This window comes from Diadema setosum, chromosome 11 (genome assembly GCF_964275005.1).
Source record: "Diadema setosum chromosome 11, eeDiaSeto1, whole genome shotgun sequence".
In the NCBI taxonomy this organism is placed as follows: domain Eukaryota; kingdom Metazoa; phylum Echinodermata; class Echinoidea; order Diadematoida; family Diadematidae; genus Diadema; species Diadema setosum.
In genome coordinates, this window is record NC_092695.1 from 21918718 (window position 1) to 21936580 (window position 17863).

Sequence of the window (17863 nt, forward strand, 5' to 3'; positions counted from 1 at the left end):
ATTGAAAAATATGATACACAAAACAAGGCTGCGAAGTCTGACCTCGACACACTTTTTTTATACTCCCCCGATCTTTGACTTCTATCATTCCGTGCACTGTACAAGTTTCAGCCCAATCATTGCATACAATGTATCATTGTTAGCATTTTTCACTTATTCATCACGAGCAAGTGCAGCTGTGAGATGAAATTCTCATTTGTCAAACAGAAAGCTTGCAGAAACACAACACTATCCGTTTGCTCACTCTAAATACCTGATGCTTTCATTTGTTTGTTTGTTTGTTTGTTTGTTTTTCCTTCTCCGCAAAGAGTGTGGGTGCGTGTGTTAGGACAGAGGACCAGTGCAACACAAAAGGGAAATGAACAGGTGTGGACCTCGGCGCAGTTGGGTGTTAAATGATACGTTTGTCATTGCTTGAAATAGAGAAAAACAATTGCAAGAATTACTTTCGACACGCCATGCTCGTGCAGACCACAGTCCTGCAAGATGTAATTTGCTTCGAGACACAAATGCACGGCTCCCACGGGGACGTTATAGCCGATTCTGCCAGAGCGTTTCCACGATCGCTATACTTCGACCCCCCCCCCCCCGTCCTCCAAATTTTCAACGCTAAGCTGTGACAGGTTATACCATTGAGCTGTAGCTCCATGGCTATACCAAGGGGTACTAGGCTCATCTAGTACCTCCTTCATTTACCATGGAGCTACATTTCGTTGTAGCTCCGGGGTTCATACCAATTCAGTAAATTCAAGTTCAAGTTGATTTATTTCATTTCCAACAAACAAAATAATTGGAAGTACAATGAAACATTCATGTACACAGATGTCAGAAAATCAGTACCACAATGCGATGAACAAAAATAACATTGCAACTGATTGACAAATTGCCCTACATCGACGTAAATAAGCACTAAATTGATCAGTGTTTTAGTAGTAGCCATGACAAAAAAAAAATCATGGGCGTACATACTCGAGCAGGATTCGAACCTACGACCTCCTGATCACCGGACAGGCGTCATCTCCACTAGACCACCGAGCTTTCACCCGAAAGCAAGTGTCGGTTCTAATCCTTATAGCATGCAGCGGGTACTGCTTTTTGTTATTCAAATTCATGATTTTCTTCCGTCGAGATGTTTTCATTGCAACTGATTGACAAATTGCCCTACATCGACGTAAATAAGCACTAAATTGATCAGTGTTTTAGTAGTAGCCATGACAAAAAATCATGGGCGTACATACTCGAGCAGGATTCGAACCTACGACCTCCTGTTTACGTCGATGTAGGGCAATTTGTCAATCAGTTGCAATGAAAACATCTCGACGGAAGAAAATCATGAATTTGAATAACAAAAAGCAGTACCCGCTGCATGCTATAAGGATTAGAACCGACACTTGCTTTCGGGCGAAAGCTCGGTGGTCTAGTGGAGATGACGCCTGTCCGGTGATCAGGAGGTCGTAGGTTCGAATCCTGCTCGAGTATGTACGCCCATGATTTTTTGTCATGGCTACTACTAAAACACTGATCAATTTAGTGCTTATTTACGTCGATGTAGGGCAATTTGTCAATCAGTTGCAATGAAAACATCTCGACGGAAGAAAATCATGAATTTGAATAATAAAAATAACATTGTAAAAAAGATACAGGTAAATTATCAACAGAGATACAAAAAAAAATAACTGTTATGTCACTGTGGCAAATGCATAAACAATATTGCTGGAAATGGAGGGGACTGCTAAAAAGTAGAGCTTGTAGAATGCAGTTCCCTGATACAGAAAAAAAAACATATAGTATCAAAAACAACAATTTCCCTAAGCGGTAGTAAAAAAAAAAAAAAAATAAATAAATAAAAAATTATCAACGTGAGTGCATTATACCATGATCACGCCGTTGTGTTTGCCAACAACATAAGCCATATTTTCTGTCATAAATCGACGTTGAACGGACAAACCTTTCTTCAGAGTTTATCTCTTTGATCTAGTGATTAATTCATTTTCCATTAATAATTCTTTCATTCACTTGAAAGAATGTAGGAATGTACAGTACGTGTAAGAATGATGTGTAAAAATTGTATATATTTTGTTGTTTTTTGTTTGTTTGTTTGTTTGTTTGTTTGCTTTGTACTGTTTGCTAAATTTGAAAGTCTATACTGTACACATGGCTTCCTTGAAAAGCAGGTCGGCTGGATATCAGTAGAACTGAACAGAATGTCCCTGTTTAAAAATGTTGTGAATAAATATTAAAAAATCACTCATTCATCAACTCTTATTCATCCATTCTCTATTCGTTCAGTCGTTCGTTCATTCACTCGTTTATTCATTAATAAGTTGTTATGTGAAAGGGCACACACGCTGTAAAGTTGGGGACACACAAAATTGGTTTACAGTTTGTAAATAACTTGGTATAGATAACAGTAACAAATGCATTTAGGTTCCCTTTAAGGATACTTCAGTAATTGTGAATAGATATGCATGTATAAAGCCGTAGACCTATATACAGTTTTTAAGATATTGATGAGAAAACATTGAAAGGGTAGAAGAAAAGACAATAAATGTAGGTCCTATATAGTGTACTCAAAATCTGTGATTCCAGATATTATCAAAGGGTGGGAGGGGGAGGGAGCAAACAAAAAAATGGAACACGAACAAAAGTACAGAGCATGATTGTGTACATATTGTGTACACGTGACATTAATCGACCCCATGATTCAACACATAAAGATTCAATCACGGAAGACCATGCAATGCATGCATAGACCATGCTTGCAGGAGGAACACTGTGTCCCTCCTCCTCCGCTCCCCCCCCCCCCCCCAAACTGGGCACGAAGAATGCCTGATGGAACACAAGAATGGTTTAAACGAATGGCTTGCTGGGGGAGACAGACAATTAATCAAAAACCAAGTATTGAAGGAAAATCTACCGCAAATAATACTTGTGGATTAAATGGAGGCAGAAATATTACATTTGTGAAGTTTGGGGAAAAATAGGACAATCCTTTCCAAAGTTATGTTTGAGTTTTAAAGTTTGGTTCATACTAATTATGTGCCGTCATTGCTGAAAAGGAACACTACAATTCGTGATGTTACAGTATAGGGTAAGTACATACAGAGAATTCAACGACATTTCCTTTTTTAGAGGAAATACACATTTTTCCCTTCAACTCGTTACTTATACAATTATGTTATGGGTATACCATCATTTCCACTGCCTTTTGAAAAGAGGTTAAATTAAGCGCTCTTTCATTAGAAAACTAGAAAAAATATATGACCTGATAGCATTCATAGACGATATTGCAAAGATATTACGTGACTGGAAATGAGTACGTGGAGAAGTATAAAGTGAATTAAGAAGAGCTGAGTACTAAACTCCCGAGATCAAGACGTCTACCCCCTCCTTTCAGTCCACCGTCTACCGTCTGCAGCCGGCGATGAAGCCATGCATACTTCCGTTGTGAGATTTGAGAGACTCTAGCTGCTGACTCCTACCGTACACTTTCGCATCCCCTATATCATGCGCACTATCCTATACCCTCTCTTTTTTTATGAAATGTTGTTGTTGTTTAGTTTTTATTTTAGATTTAGAATAAAAGAAAACAACAACGAGAAGATACCATGCACCCTTGACGTGTTACATAATATTGTTAACATTGTTAATTTTCGTTTCGCACATTCTAATGTAGATACGCTTATGATAAAAGTCCCGATTTATTCTTGTTATATTTTGTTGGAAGAAAAATGGGAATGAAAATAAGTGAATTGAATTGAATTGAGTATTCAAGTATACCATCAGTCGATTCTGATTCCCGCCCAAAACACGTATATTTCTCGCGTTGTTAGTAGCAACAGGACGCCAGAGTCCACGCCCATATTCTCAGCTGTTACAGCTTATGTCTGAGAGCAATGTAACGAGTTTCTGCTCTGTGCGGTGCCTATAGGGTACCTAGATTTCGGTCCAAGTCATCTTGGGATCTTGTGATTAGATCGGATTTTGCCTGTTTGACAGGTGTCTGTCTGTCCCCTAGAAACTAGAGAATGGGTGGACAAACATTAAAAAGTGCTGGTTCTAAAATTAGGGATCCGTCCCTGAATTTACTACCACCCCTCCCCACGACAGCCTTCTCTAATGTGAGTTATCTTCTTCTTTTTCTTTTTGTATTATTACCCGATTAATTTGAATTCATGGGTCTTAAGTAAGAAGCTATATTCAATTTACCAGTCCTTACAATAATTCACTCCAAGTGCGTTAAATACGGTTTGCATGTGTAAAGTCACCATGTCCAGCAAACCTCGAGCAAGTTTTGCTGTAGACTGCTGAATTTGCTGACCAGAAAACCTACCCTCTTCAGTCCATACCGATCGCAGTGATCGTGGTGAAAAGTTCCAAGTCTTTTCAGTCTTTTCAAACACATGCATTTCATCTTTATTTAAAAAGCGTGAGCAAGTTGTGATACTGCGCTTTGCACGCTTGATTGGCTACGTATCGTGCATATTGGCCATTGCGTCCAGATTGTGTCATGTAGCCACAATAACCATCCTGACCGAACGGCGTATGTCCGATTTTCTTTTATTGCTAGCATTATTTTGCTAAGCAACCCCCCCCCCCCCCCCCGGTGTTTAGATGGGTGTTTATGTGGTTCTGGAAGTCCTGACAGAAATATCCAAGTCCATTACAAGTTACAAAGATAACTTCTGGTACGGAGTGCGGAGATGGTGCGCATGAGTGCATGAGTCGCCGTGCACACAGAGACCCAAGTTGGAATATTAATTATTTTCATGTTTGACGGTGAAAAGTGACCGGACACTACTATGCAAAAAGAAAAAAAATACACACCAATATATCGAAAGCGACAATGATACTGTCGCCAATGATGATGACAGCATCAATAATGATAATGATTACAGTGGTGATGATAATATTGATAACAAGATGTTCTAAGATGGCAAAGATAGCCTAGCCTCTTCAGAGTCACTATACTCCCCTCCCGAGGGCCTTACATTTGCATCCCTACAGGACTCCTGAATTATAACGGACATGCATTTTAATAGCCTACCATGAATAAGAAACATCCTGTCCAAGAATGTGGTACGCGCCGAGCAAGATTGGGATCCAGAAATTTCCTGTTAAAAGTGGAATCCAGGACCACTTAAAAAATTAGTCTAAAAAGAAAGATTAAAAGTTTACGAACACAATCGTGAGAATTTGATAAATATTGGATCAAAAGTGCTGAGGAAGTTCTGAAATTTTGAAAGAAAAAACAACTAATTCTGCGAAAGAGTTCTCGAACAGTTTTTTGAACAGTTAATACGAATAGGCAAATGAGCGAGCCGATGACGTTACTCATTCTTTTCAGACTAATTACTTTTAACTGGTCCAGATTCCCTCTTAAAGCTACATAAGCCTCACCCGCGACACTACAGATCTCCTTCACCTTTTACCCTCGCTGCAACAGATGTGACGGAAGAGCTCGAACTGCACCGCATGCAGGCAGATTGAACATTATTCAAATCTTCTTTTCTTGCTTTCAATTAAATCGACGATCATACGAATCTGAGTGTAAAACCTGCCCCTGAACGCCTACGTTTATCTCTTAATAGGAATGAAATCACATCAAACCCAGTGAATGTCGAGCATTTCCTATTTCCTAGAATTTTATTTCTTGTTTCCCGTCATACGCGAACATGACGAACACGATAAATTAGTTTGCTGAACTTTCATCTTTAGATATAAATCTAACCATCTACTTCCGCTGGAAAGGAAAAAAAATAGTTCGTTCACTTGTTAATTGCTAAGGAGATTAGCAATAATGTTAGTATCAACATGATTAACTTCTTACCACATGTGTTTATTTCGTCAGCGTGCACTACCTAACCCTATGAGAACTGCCACTGGAAAAGCAAAATAATCTGTTTGTTTTTGTTTGCATTTTACGTATTTCACAAGGAAATCAAGCCACCATTAGACGGAAATGAAACTCAAATATACATGTTTATTGAGTGAATGCAGCAATATCCGTAGAAATGAGCAAATGTTTGAGGAAAATCAGTTGATCCGTTCAAGAGTTATCAATTTTTAGAGCTTTAGTGCTGCCATCGCTGGATGACAAGAATTTGATACCATGCAGTTGTTATGTCAACAAAATTTCATTTTTTAAAATGAAAAGTACACATTACTCCGACTTGTTACTGACATATTATGTTAAAGGTATCTCTATTCCATCTGCTTTCTGAAAGAAATCAGTTTTCTTTCATTATGATAGGTAAACGAAAATGATATGATGAATTTTCTCTGTATTTTCTTTATATTGTTTTTCATATGTGGTGTCACAAACTGTAAGTAGTTTTCTCAGCCAGCGACGGCTGCACCCAAAACTTTAAAAATTCAAAACTTTTTTACGGATTGCCCCATTTTCCTCAAACTCTCACTGGTGTGCTCTTGTTGCATTCACTTGAGCAAATGTATATAATTTGCATTTCATTCCCCCGTATAAAGTCCCCTTCGAATGACGAGTCAATAGGAGTGAAAGCGCCCTGCCTCTGGGGGTATAACCGCTGATTTCGAGGACTAGAACCAGGGACCCTAACTATAGGTGTTATCAACTGAACCACAGTAGTTTATTGATATTAATATATTTTTGATGTACATTCCTTCATTGAGAATATGAAAATAATTGAATTAAATGGAATTGAATATTGTATGCAGTAAGAGTTGCAAGTGCAAGACTCTGATTTAGAATTATCACGATAACTCCCTTTTTTCAAATTCAAATTCAAATTCAAATTCAAAGGTTTTTTATATTGTTTTCCAAGACTCTCAAATCAAATGGACAGAAGGGAAGCTATACGAGATGGTGACATTGCATTTTCTCCTGCGACATTATTGCTCTGGTCTTATTTTCTCCAAGGATTTAGGACTTCGGGTTAGGGTTGCGATAGGGTTTTAGGTTTAGTTTGATATGAGGATTATGATTATACTGGGGTTAGGGTTATGTGACAGCTGGAAAAAAAAATAACCATACTCATTCAGAACACCATACGTGTTGTCATGAGAAAGTATGCAATCAGACAACATTCATATGAAATAAGGTGATTCTTTAACTCGGTTTTTAAGTTGTTAGCTTTTATGAGGAATGACAACTTTTATTAGGAGTGGCAACTCGTTCCGGATTTTGAGGCCAGTAAATCTGAAATTATATTGGTATTATATATTATATATTATATATCCTGTGAAATGGTTATGTGCAGGCGAGAGGATAGAGAGAAACGGGTATACTGTATTGACAATGAAAGTAAGTTGATGAAAAGAGATTAGAGAATTGAGTCGGTAGAAGGCTATTGACCCAATGATAAAAATAAAATGCCCAGTTGATATTGCATAAGGTCAATATCAAGAACTTTCAGTTTTTGATAAAGTGGTTAAACATGTGATCGTGGCTGCCCACTTGAAACTATTCGAATCTGTATACTTAAAAGTGCGATCAAATATCATCATAATTAATAACTATATATTGCATAAGCTCAGTAATATTACGAAGTTTCAATTCTTGATAAAGTGGTTTAACAAGTGGTCGTGGCTGCGTTCTTGAACCTATTCGAATTCGTACTTGAAAGTATAATCAAATATCGAAATTATTACTATATGAAGCATCTACGATGTGTTTATATCATCTTGCATCATATTCATTTGAAATATTTCTGAAATATTTTCATTACATAATGCTATTGGCACATATCATTTTCTTATGTTATCATATAGCATGATATAAGTATATATACATTGATATATATGTGATATTTTCATATCATGTGTTATTTCATACGTTGTCCATATTCTATATATCATTTTAGCTTGTGGTAATGCACTTGTTGGTAAGGAGTATGGTAATTTCTAAATGGGGCTCCTTGTAGAATATTAACTCTTCGTATAAATCCTCGGGAAGTCCTTAATTCTTCCAAGTCACTATATCCGCAATTCCGTAGAGAGAAATTGTTACTATGTGGAACTAATGCTGCCCCGTATAGTGCCATGGGTAATCAGTGTCAGTGTGTAAATAAAGATGTCTACATGTGACTGTGCAGTTTGGCCCCCCGAAGTTTGCAATAATAATATAGCAGCTAATCGCTCAATCGCCGCCTAACGGGACTCGCGCCGGAACAAATTACAAGACGGAGAGAATGCTTTGGGGAATTTTCCATATAGAAGCAAAAACAAGTACATGTACTGCTAAGTGCGTGCTTTTTGAAAGCACACAATGAGTTTGTCTTAACACGGATGTTTACACATAGTTCTTTCTTCGTAATCAAGTGTGTAGAGTCTAGAAGCATGAGCATAACAATACACATGGGAGTGGGGGGGGGGGTAGGAAGAAATGAGAGGAGGTTATAATTTTATTATATACTGTAAATGATGTAGAGAGCTATGTTGTACTAAATACACTGTTTAATGTTATGGAAGCTCAACTGGAAAAACAAAAACGAAAAAAACAAAAAAAAAAAATGCGTAAGACCTTGCGGACTGAGCTGTGTGACGCAGTTCAACTGAATTTTAAAAGCACTAAAACATTCAAGCGTTATGCTGGCTCCATCGAGAGATCTGTGAACATGCCTCATCTCTCTAATAAATCGTTTTCTAAACTAATCATTACAATCAAAGGGGGAGATGATGTATGGTAAATCCGGCCACTCGCGTGTGGTTTACTTCTTTGAACGGAATTTAGTGATTATTTTCAACAGCGATGTTTTAAAAGCTTTACTTTGTACACAATGGAACAATTTAGGAAATGAAACTTGTAGCATGTATAGGACCATGCAGCTAAGATGTACTTTTAGATAGCCAGCAGATATGGAACATTGAAACTGCGGAGCATTTTTCACTGCGCAGTCATGATACAGCGTGGATTCCAACGTGACTTGGTTTGTACCACAACCAAAAGAACAAACTAAATGTGTAACCTCAGGATTGGTTTGCTAAAAATACAACGATGGAAAAGCAATCAAAGCAGACGGTATTAAACACGGTCACTTAAACCAATGTAAACTGCTTTACCGCTCCTATCAAAATCTGTCTCTATTCTCAAAGTAAGGGCAAAATGTCAGCATAAAGTTATACTAAAGAGCTGTCTCCCACGCAGGAAGTAAAACCATTCTCCAAAATTCAAATCGGGAACAGAAAAGCTTGTATTTCCTTAACAACATGACTTCTTAATTTTCCCCTTTCTCTGAGTTTTGTTAATTTGTAACTGAATTTTCACGATTTTATGGAGACTGCAGTAAATTCTCGCTGGTTTCGGATAATTTCCCATTCACGATAGTCGGCACAGTCCTGCGATTGACTCGTAATCACTTAAAGGACAAGTTCACCTTAAGGCAGGGTGAATGATGTTACCCTTAACATACAGTATACGTCAGTGACAAGTCGAGGGAATGTGTACCTTTTACACACAAAAAAAAAATGAAATTTTGTGAAATTCTCTTTATATTTTCCTTGTATCATTCTATATGCACGTGACATCATAAATAAAAAGAAGTCTTCACACACAGCAGTGACTGCGCAGAAACTTTAAAAAAACATATTCTTCTGAACGGATTGTTCGAGTTTCCTTAAACTTTCACAGATGTGTTCTGCTGATATTGCTGCATTCACTTAATCCAATTGTATAATAAAGGTGAACTTGTTTTTTTAATGATCAAAATCAAACATAAAAACGCCAACCTTTCTCCAACGGAACGATGGAATCAGATGGGGGAAAAACATTTACTCTAGCTCAGAGGAGGGAATCTTGTAACTAAATCAATTCAAATATAAATCGGATATTTCTCCCGGACGAAACACACAGATCTTTCTTCACAATCAACTGCGTAGAGTCTAGAAGCATGAGGATAATATGCTCAGGAGAGAGAGAGAGAGAGGGGGGGGGAGGGGTGGGGCTCAGGAGAGAGAGAGAGAGAGGGGGGGGGGAGGGGTGGGGGAGGTAGGATGAAGAGAGAGGAGGTTGTAATTTTGGCATATAATTGTAAATGGTGTAGAGATCCAGGGTGTACTAAAGACGCTGTTAAACATGTTGTGAAGACTCAATTTAATAATAAAAAAAAAAAATCAATAAAACGCGTAAGGCTTGCATACTGAGCTGTGTGATGCAGTTCAACTGAATTTTAAAAGCACTAAAACATTCAAGCGTTATGTTAGCTCTATCAAGACATCTGTAGACATACCTCATCTCTCTTATATAAATCGTTGACTAAACTGATTATTACAATCTATGGGGAAACTTATGAATGGCGATCCCTACAATTCGGGTGTGGTTTGCTTTTTTGAAAGTATTTGGTGATTATTTTCAACTGCGATGTTTTAAAAGCTTTCACACTTTGTACACAATGGAACAATTCAGGAAAGGAAACTTGTAGCATGTGTAGGACCAAGCAGCTAAGATATACTTCTAGATTGTAGGCACTGTTAGACATGTGGCCTTATTAACTTATATATAGCAGATATAGAACATTGAAATTGCGGAGCATTTTTCACCGCGCAGTCATATACAGCATGGATTCCAACGTGACTTGGTTTGTACCACAACCAAAAGAACAAACAAAATGTGCAACCTCAGGCTTGGTTTGCTAAACTTACAAGGATGAAAAAGCAATCAAATCAAACGATACACACAGTCAAATTGATCAATGTAAACTGCCTTTCCGCCTCTATCAAAACCTGTCTCTATTCTCAACGTGAGGGAAAATGTCAGCACAGTTATGTGAAGTGTGAGAATGCAGCAATATTAATGGAAAATATCAGTGAAAGTTTGAGGAAAGTCGGACAATCCATTCAAAATTTACACGTGTAAAACGATATAACGAAAATGTAAAGAAAATTCAACATATTTTTACTTTTCTCTCATAATCTACAAGCACTTAAAGGTCCTGTTTACCTTTGGGAACAGTGATTTAAAAAAATTTCAAGATATGACATTTAATGCATAATGTGTAGGTCTGTTGTACCACAAAACATCCTATCATATAAAATTTTCGCGATAATGCCTAAAATATAAGGAAATATCTGTATTTTTCTCCTTAAACCATAACTGTAGACGGTTTAGTCTGGAAACATTCTTATTATAACTATTGTTCACATTTTTTATATTTAACAATATACTTCACATCAATTTTACCTATTCAGATTTTTAAAGTGGTTGTTTATATCCCTAACTCACACGTTAGAACTATTTTAAAGCACTAATGCTGGGTTTTTGTTTCATCTGCAAATGGTAAATTATGCCTTTAACCTCACTCTTTTAGAAGGCAGGGGGAATAAAAATAATATAATGTCAGTGACATGTCGAGGGAATGTGCATCTTTTACACACAAAAAAATGAAATTTTGTGAAATTCTCTTTATATTTTTCTTACATCGCTCCATGCATGAGACATCATAAATAATTATTAAAAGAACAAACAAATAGGTCGATGGAATGTGCACCTTTTACACACACACAAAATGAAATTTTGTGAAATTCTCTTTATATTTTCCCTATATCGTTCTACGAATGTGACACCATGAATTCTAGTACAATGTAGTCTCCTCATACAGCAGTGACTGCGCTGATCAGAAACTTTAAAAAATCATATACTTTTGAACGGATTGTTCGATTTTCCTCAAACTTTCACAGATGTGTTCTGCTGATATTGCTGCATTCACTTAATCCAAGTATATATAATGAAGATGAACTTGTCCTTTAATGATTGAACATAAAAACGCCAACCTTTTTCCAACGGAACGATGGAATCAGATGGGGGAAAAGGCATTTAATCGGGCTCAGAGAGGAAGGAATCTTGTAGCTAAATCAATTTGAATATGAATCGGATATTTCTCCCCGACGAACATAAGTGGCATATCCACCATCGCCGAACCATAAATATAAACTCTAATAATATGCCTATCAATATCGAACCCCCGGGAATTTCCCCCTAATGTGATAATGTTTCTCCATATTTGGCCCACTTCTCTGGAGAGACAATAATAACTGGGTCACGATATCTAGAACAGCTTAGAAATCTCCCTTTCTTGTAACAACTATAACATTTCATTCGTGGTATATTAAAATGAAGTCCACACATACCTCTTTAAAAGATTCACTCTTTATTTCACCGAAACAGCCACCTACATAACTATCCCACGAAACAATCCAAAGAATTTCATCTTCCCTGAGTGAGAACTGCACACACTGAAAAAACATTTGTTTATACTGAACCCAGATTTTGGAAAAGCTTAGATAATAACTTAAAAGAATCTTTTAAGTTAATTACATTCAAATATAAACTTTAAAAATATTTGCTTTCCACATATACCAGTTAATTTCATTTATGAAAAATCCCCCATGTTTCACTTGTCCTTGAGATTTTGTAGCGTGTCCAAACACCTTTCCATTCCTTTCCTTTTCCTTTTCCTCCTCCATTCTTCCCTGCTCCTCTTTCCTCGTTAGTAACTCTGTGTGTGTGTGTGCATTTTTCTTCATTTCTGTTATTTCTGTGCTTTGTTTTGTTATTGTTGTTGTTGTTATTATTGTTTTGTGTGGCCGCGTGTATATCTTGTCTTTTGGTCACATTTTCCTGGCATGCACTGCCAAATAATGTCTGCGCCATAAATTTGCTATGTTATGTATTTTATATGTTTGCATTCCAAAATCATAGTAAGTATTGTTTATAGTATCAGCATCATGTATCAATGAACAAAATAATATACAATGGTATATAGATAAACTCAATATGAATATACTTTATTGGTAAAACAAATTGGTGCTTTCGTTGTTTTGTTTCCAGTGTTCCACGTCTTACAAGCTTGGATTTTTAGTGGAACACTGTTTTCCGCCGTTATGATTACTTACTTTTTTTGTTACCATGACAAAGTGGGTACTGTTTCTTTTTTATGATATCATTCGTGCATATACTTAATATTGTATTCGAAAAAAAAAGTGGCCTTACCAGATGAATGAAAGGCAAATCGACAACTTGTACCACTTTGAATCGTGTTTTCTTTTTCTTTTTTGATGATGGAAATAAACGAACAGTTGAATTGAATTGAAAAATCATTTAAAAAGTGGCAAAACAGAAATATCTGACACCACTGACAGTTCGCCGTGGGATAAGATTTTGATATTTTCGACCAGCAAGTATTTAGTGATGGAGTCATCGTACTTGAGAAGGGAAAAAAAAAAATTAAATAGATTATTACTAATTCTTGCAGTGTAAAGACATATACTCCACCTAGGACATTTCTGTGACATGCATAAACTTGAATATACTCTACAACATAAAGATCTGAATCGTCAATAAATGCAGATAATACTGACCATTTCTCGGCATCGCTTCTATTAAAAGGTATTTACAAACAGCAAAGAGATTGTGAAGAGATTCTGCTCAAAATCATTACAGTGATATGACAAACCCGCTCTAGCTATGTTTAACATGACAATGAAGAATATTTTCCCCCTCCACAGCAACAACAAAACGAAATTAGGTCTATCCAAACAAGTAGGAAAAAAGGTGATATTATAATCATAGTACTTGTGTATGGAACAAGTCTACAATTACAAATATCGTTTTCAAAACATCAGTCCTTTTCAACCTTGTGGTATCTAAATGCGCTTTACTACGACGCATATTGTACTACCTTGGTCACTGGAAACAAACTTTCGAACACTCCTTCCCATTAGTTTATCCTCTCTCTCTACTCTACTGATTGATACGCAGATCTACGCAAATTGAGTTTGGAGAAAGGCGCCATGTCTACTCACACACACACACACACACACACACACATACACACACACACACACACACACACACACACACACACACACACACACTCAGACACACAATAGTAATGACGTTTTTTATAGTCTTTTACTGTGTCAATAATTATATAATATAATGCCTTGTTTTCTACCCAGCTTACTCTACAGTACGAATTCTATACGCCGGGCGGTGTCAAGGTAATAGCCACTAAATATCCCCCAAGCTTCTTTTTTTTTCAGCAACTCATATTTGTTTTTCTCTTTCGAGAACAATGAGTGGCAGACTTTGACTGTTTGACCCCATGAGACTTTATTAAACAAGCTCTACAACAAGATGTTATTATTTTGAATAGTTGTAGCATACCTGGGTAAACCGATCTGAGAAAAATACTTCTGCAGGGCCCGCTGCGGCGGTGTTACGACCACGCCTCCGAGGTCGAAGATGACGACTTTCTTGCCAGCTTGAGAGGCGGTCATAGATGACGGCGACGTCGCCGGCGGAGATAATGACGATAAGGAAGAAGATGCCGACGATGCTCTCATCTGCCTCTTTCGTCGTAGATGGGCGCGTAAAAATGCAACCATCTTTCTCACTTTGCTGCGTACAGAGCAACAGCTGAGACAGACCATGGCGGGTTCGCTGCTGAATTCTCCCGCTTGATCAACCACGCAAGACGATCTGGCGCTCATTGTGTCGAGTTTGTAAATCAACATCCTATTTGCGCCGAAAAACAAAAATGAAACGACCGGCAATCGATGACTGCAGGCCTACTAATGATCAACCAACCCGTAGCACGTCAAAAACTGAACGAAACAGCACATCTCCTTGCATTGAAACTGAAAATGTCGACGACCGCTATACCGACAACGACCTGCATTACGCTCTCTCCGACGAGTCCCACTGGTAAACTCGGGTCCGATATAGGGCGATAAAGAGAGACCTGCTTTCGATGCGTGCTTCGTAGTCCGCTGTCACAGGTAAGACTGCCGCACTACGTGACTCGCTCGTCGTGGCTAGGAGAGCATGCGGGCAGCAACACAGGCAAGGCATAAGGAAGGGAAAGACTAGTCTCCAGTCAAGCGCCACCACCACGCATCGTCAACTTCTCATAAAATATTGTTCAGTGTGTATTGATATGCAGATTAAAATTAGTGCAAACTGAAATTAGCTGCAGGTGCCGCGAAAGGGGGATGGGGAGGGGAGGGGTTAGGGGGGAGGTGATTTAAAAAAAAAAAAAAATTGTCAAAATCTTTTTTCACCAACCCCAAAATGTGATTTTTTTTTTTGACTGTTCAGAAGCGACCTTTTCGACTTAACGTGTGCTCCCACATGCATATCTCAACAGATTTTTTTATCATTTTCACGCAGACGTTATACAATAAGTAAGCCTATAGAAATAACCATGCCAAATTATTTGGCTTAAAAAGTTTTCGTTAAAAAAACTCTCCATTTTGATTAGGGGGAGAAGACTCGTGTAAATGGCTATGAAGAGCGATAGAGAGATGAAAATTATGCGTGCATCTGTACGCAAGGACATGAAGGAGGAACATTTTCCCCTTTATCTCGAAACATTGGTTGCGTGCAAGAGAAAAAATGAAACAACACTAAGAAAATATGTAAATCGGCAATAATGTGTCTATGCCATGTCATCAAAATGTTCAATTATAGAACCAGACTTGTGAAAACAAGGAAAACCTCCACACCATATGAGCCAATTCCAATAGATTGAAATCAAGGCAAGGTTCTTGGAAAGTCTACATTTTATGGAGATTCATCGGCGTTTTTGAGCATGACTTAGAAAGGCTTCGCAATTTTAATCTGCGAAGTATATCACTCAAGACTAATCGACAAATCTGAGTGGCATTTTGTATCGCCTTGAGAAGCTCAAACTTTTGCTTCCTTTATTCTTTTTTTTTTTTTTTGCGAACGATTCTATCAACCATGCTGTATATATCAGCCACAATCTGTCATCCTCCATCTTTGATTCAACCGGAGTCTTCGCAAATGTGCCGGTGTTCCGAAATAAACTTTGGGAGTGTCGGGATATATGCCGTCGAGGAAACGGCCGATTCTTCTCAGGACGATGAAATTGTTCTGTTTGGAGCTACGGAGGACTAATGAACCTTAGGCTACCATAGGTTAACCCTACCTGTGCTGGAGACTTTGGACACTGGATGTGCACAACTCTACGGTTTGAAGTCCTGAGTTTTGACTACATTTGTCCCATTGTAATTACCAGTCGGAATTGAAACAGCGCGCCAAAGGTTCAAAAAGATCTTTAACACCTATTTGTTTAGATAATCCCTCCGTCATTTACTGTGAGTCTTGTTGTACATAATATATTGTCAGTCTTGTGTGGTATTTTATATTACTGGCTCATTGTATGTCAAGACTGAATGGTTATAAAGGCAAGTGGAATGTCACAGCATGTGAAATGTAGATGCAATTAATGATATGAATAAATACTAGCTTTATTATATTTAACATAGCGTCCAAACAGGGTTTTCTTGCTCACACCTCCCTGGATACAGAAAAGGTATCACACTAGAATGACTTGGCGCTTTTGTTTTCTCCCCCTTTTTAAGGCACTACTGGAGAAGGGAGATTATCCTCGAGAATCGAAATCGAAAGTATAACACGGTGGAATAACACGGAAATAACAGCAAAGATAAGTAACACATTTTCGATGCATCTAGTTATTTCATTGAGAACAGATGGGAAAGCTTCCTCCCTCCCCTCCACCCTCGATCCTCCCCTCCCCGGTTTTTTTCTTCTGTTTTTATGTGAAAGAATGAAAAAAAAAATCTTATTGGAGGCACATAATTGAAATGGCAAGATTCACACTTTTTGTATGGATGTTCTATTTTTCGAGGCAAAAGTCCCATTTTCCTGATTTTCTTAACATGGAATCCTTCCTGCAACGTCGGCGCTTTTTCGAAATTGCGTCCATAAAATTGGGATCTTCCGTGAACATTTTTTCCCCATTTACTTACATCAAAGAGCAACTGTTCATGATCCCCTCCCCCCCCCCCCCTTCCCTCCCCCTTCCCTCTTTCTCATGCCGTATTGGACGTTACAGTTTCCAACCGCCTTCACATACTTCCTTCCTTCAATACATTTGATTAACCCTTCGAATACTATCAGTTAAGTAATGCCACTGACATTCCATACAAACATATTTGCCAATGACGATCACAGAGTTAACAGCCTGATTCACGCCTTGGCGAACAGCAGACGATCCGTTTTACATACCATTGTCTCGCACCTGTTGCCAGCCATGTCAAAGGGTGTAAACAAAAAACCATGTATCCCTCCTAAATGAGCAGCTCTTGCCAAAGAGTCCATTAGTGAGCCGTCATTCTTTTTTTTAATCTTTTTCTTTGAGTTATCTTCACTCATATTCAGCGCTTATTGAAATATCGGAGAAAATTTGAAAAATTGTCATGGAAATACAACTTTGAAGGAGGCGCATATAACAAAAGAAGTCCATTTTCGCCACATTTCGTATGTACGCGGGACTGCAATGGTACTAGATAAAAGATTTGGCGAAATATATGTATGTACATATATATCTATCATTAGTGGCGTGATTGGTGTAATGTTATTTATATCATTTGTAGTGGCCTGTAGTGTCCAGAGGAAAAAATGTGTCGGGCCACCAAATTTTATCTTTTGATGGCCCGATCGGGCAAATAAAAAAAAAAAGTTTGTTCCTTTTGATTTTATTTCGGGCCACCGAAATTTCAGATTTAAAGATTTTAGTGGGCAACCAGACAAAAAAGTTAGTGTCGAGCTATACACATACGTACATACACACACCCTTGCATACGTACATACACCCTTAACGTACTGTACTTAATACATACATGCATCATTATGTACTCTCGTCCATCTTAATCGTGATAATGCTTTGATAAACGTACGTACAAATGAATATCATCATGTTTGCCACTTGACTCTACACACTTCAGATTAAGCTTGCACATACCCATACAGATATCATATACACCGCTTCAGTATTTATCTCTATCCATGTTTACTGTTGGAGAACCCTTTCCTCGAGGCTTCCAAAGTGAGGACTCTTCA

General features: G+C 37.9%; 1 protein-coding gene across 1 annotated transcript in view; it reads right to left on the reverse strand.

Annotated features, from left to right (window-relative positions):
* The window catches only part of LOC140235354 (bifunctional epoxide hydrolase 2-like), an 81671-nt gene extending 67205 nt beyond the window's left edge, over positions 1-14466 (reverse strand). Inside the window, exon 1 of the mRNA XM_072315382.1 lies at positions 14141-14466. Coding sequence (XP_072171483.1) covers positions 14141-14466 — 326 coding nt within the window. The remainder of the gene's footprint in view (positions 1-14140) is intronic.
* Between the last annotated feature and the right edge of the window lie 3397 nt (positions 14467-17863).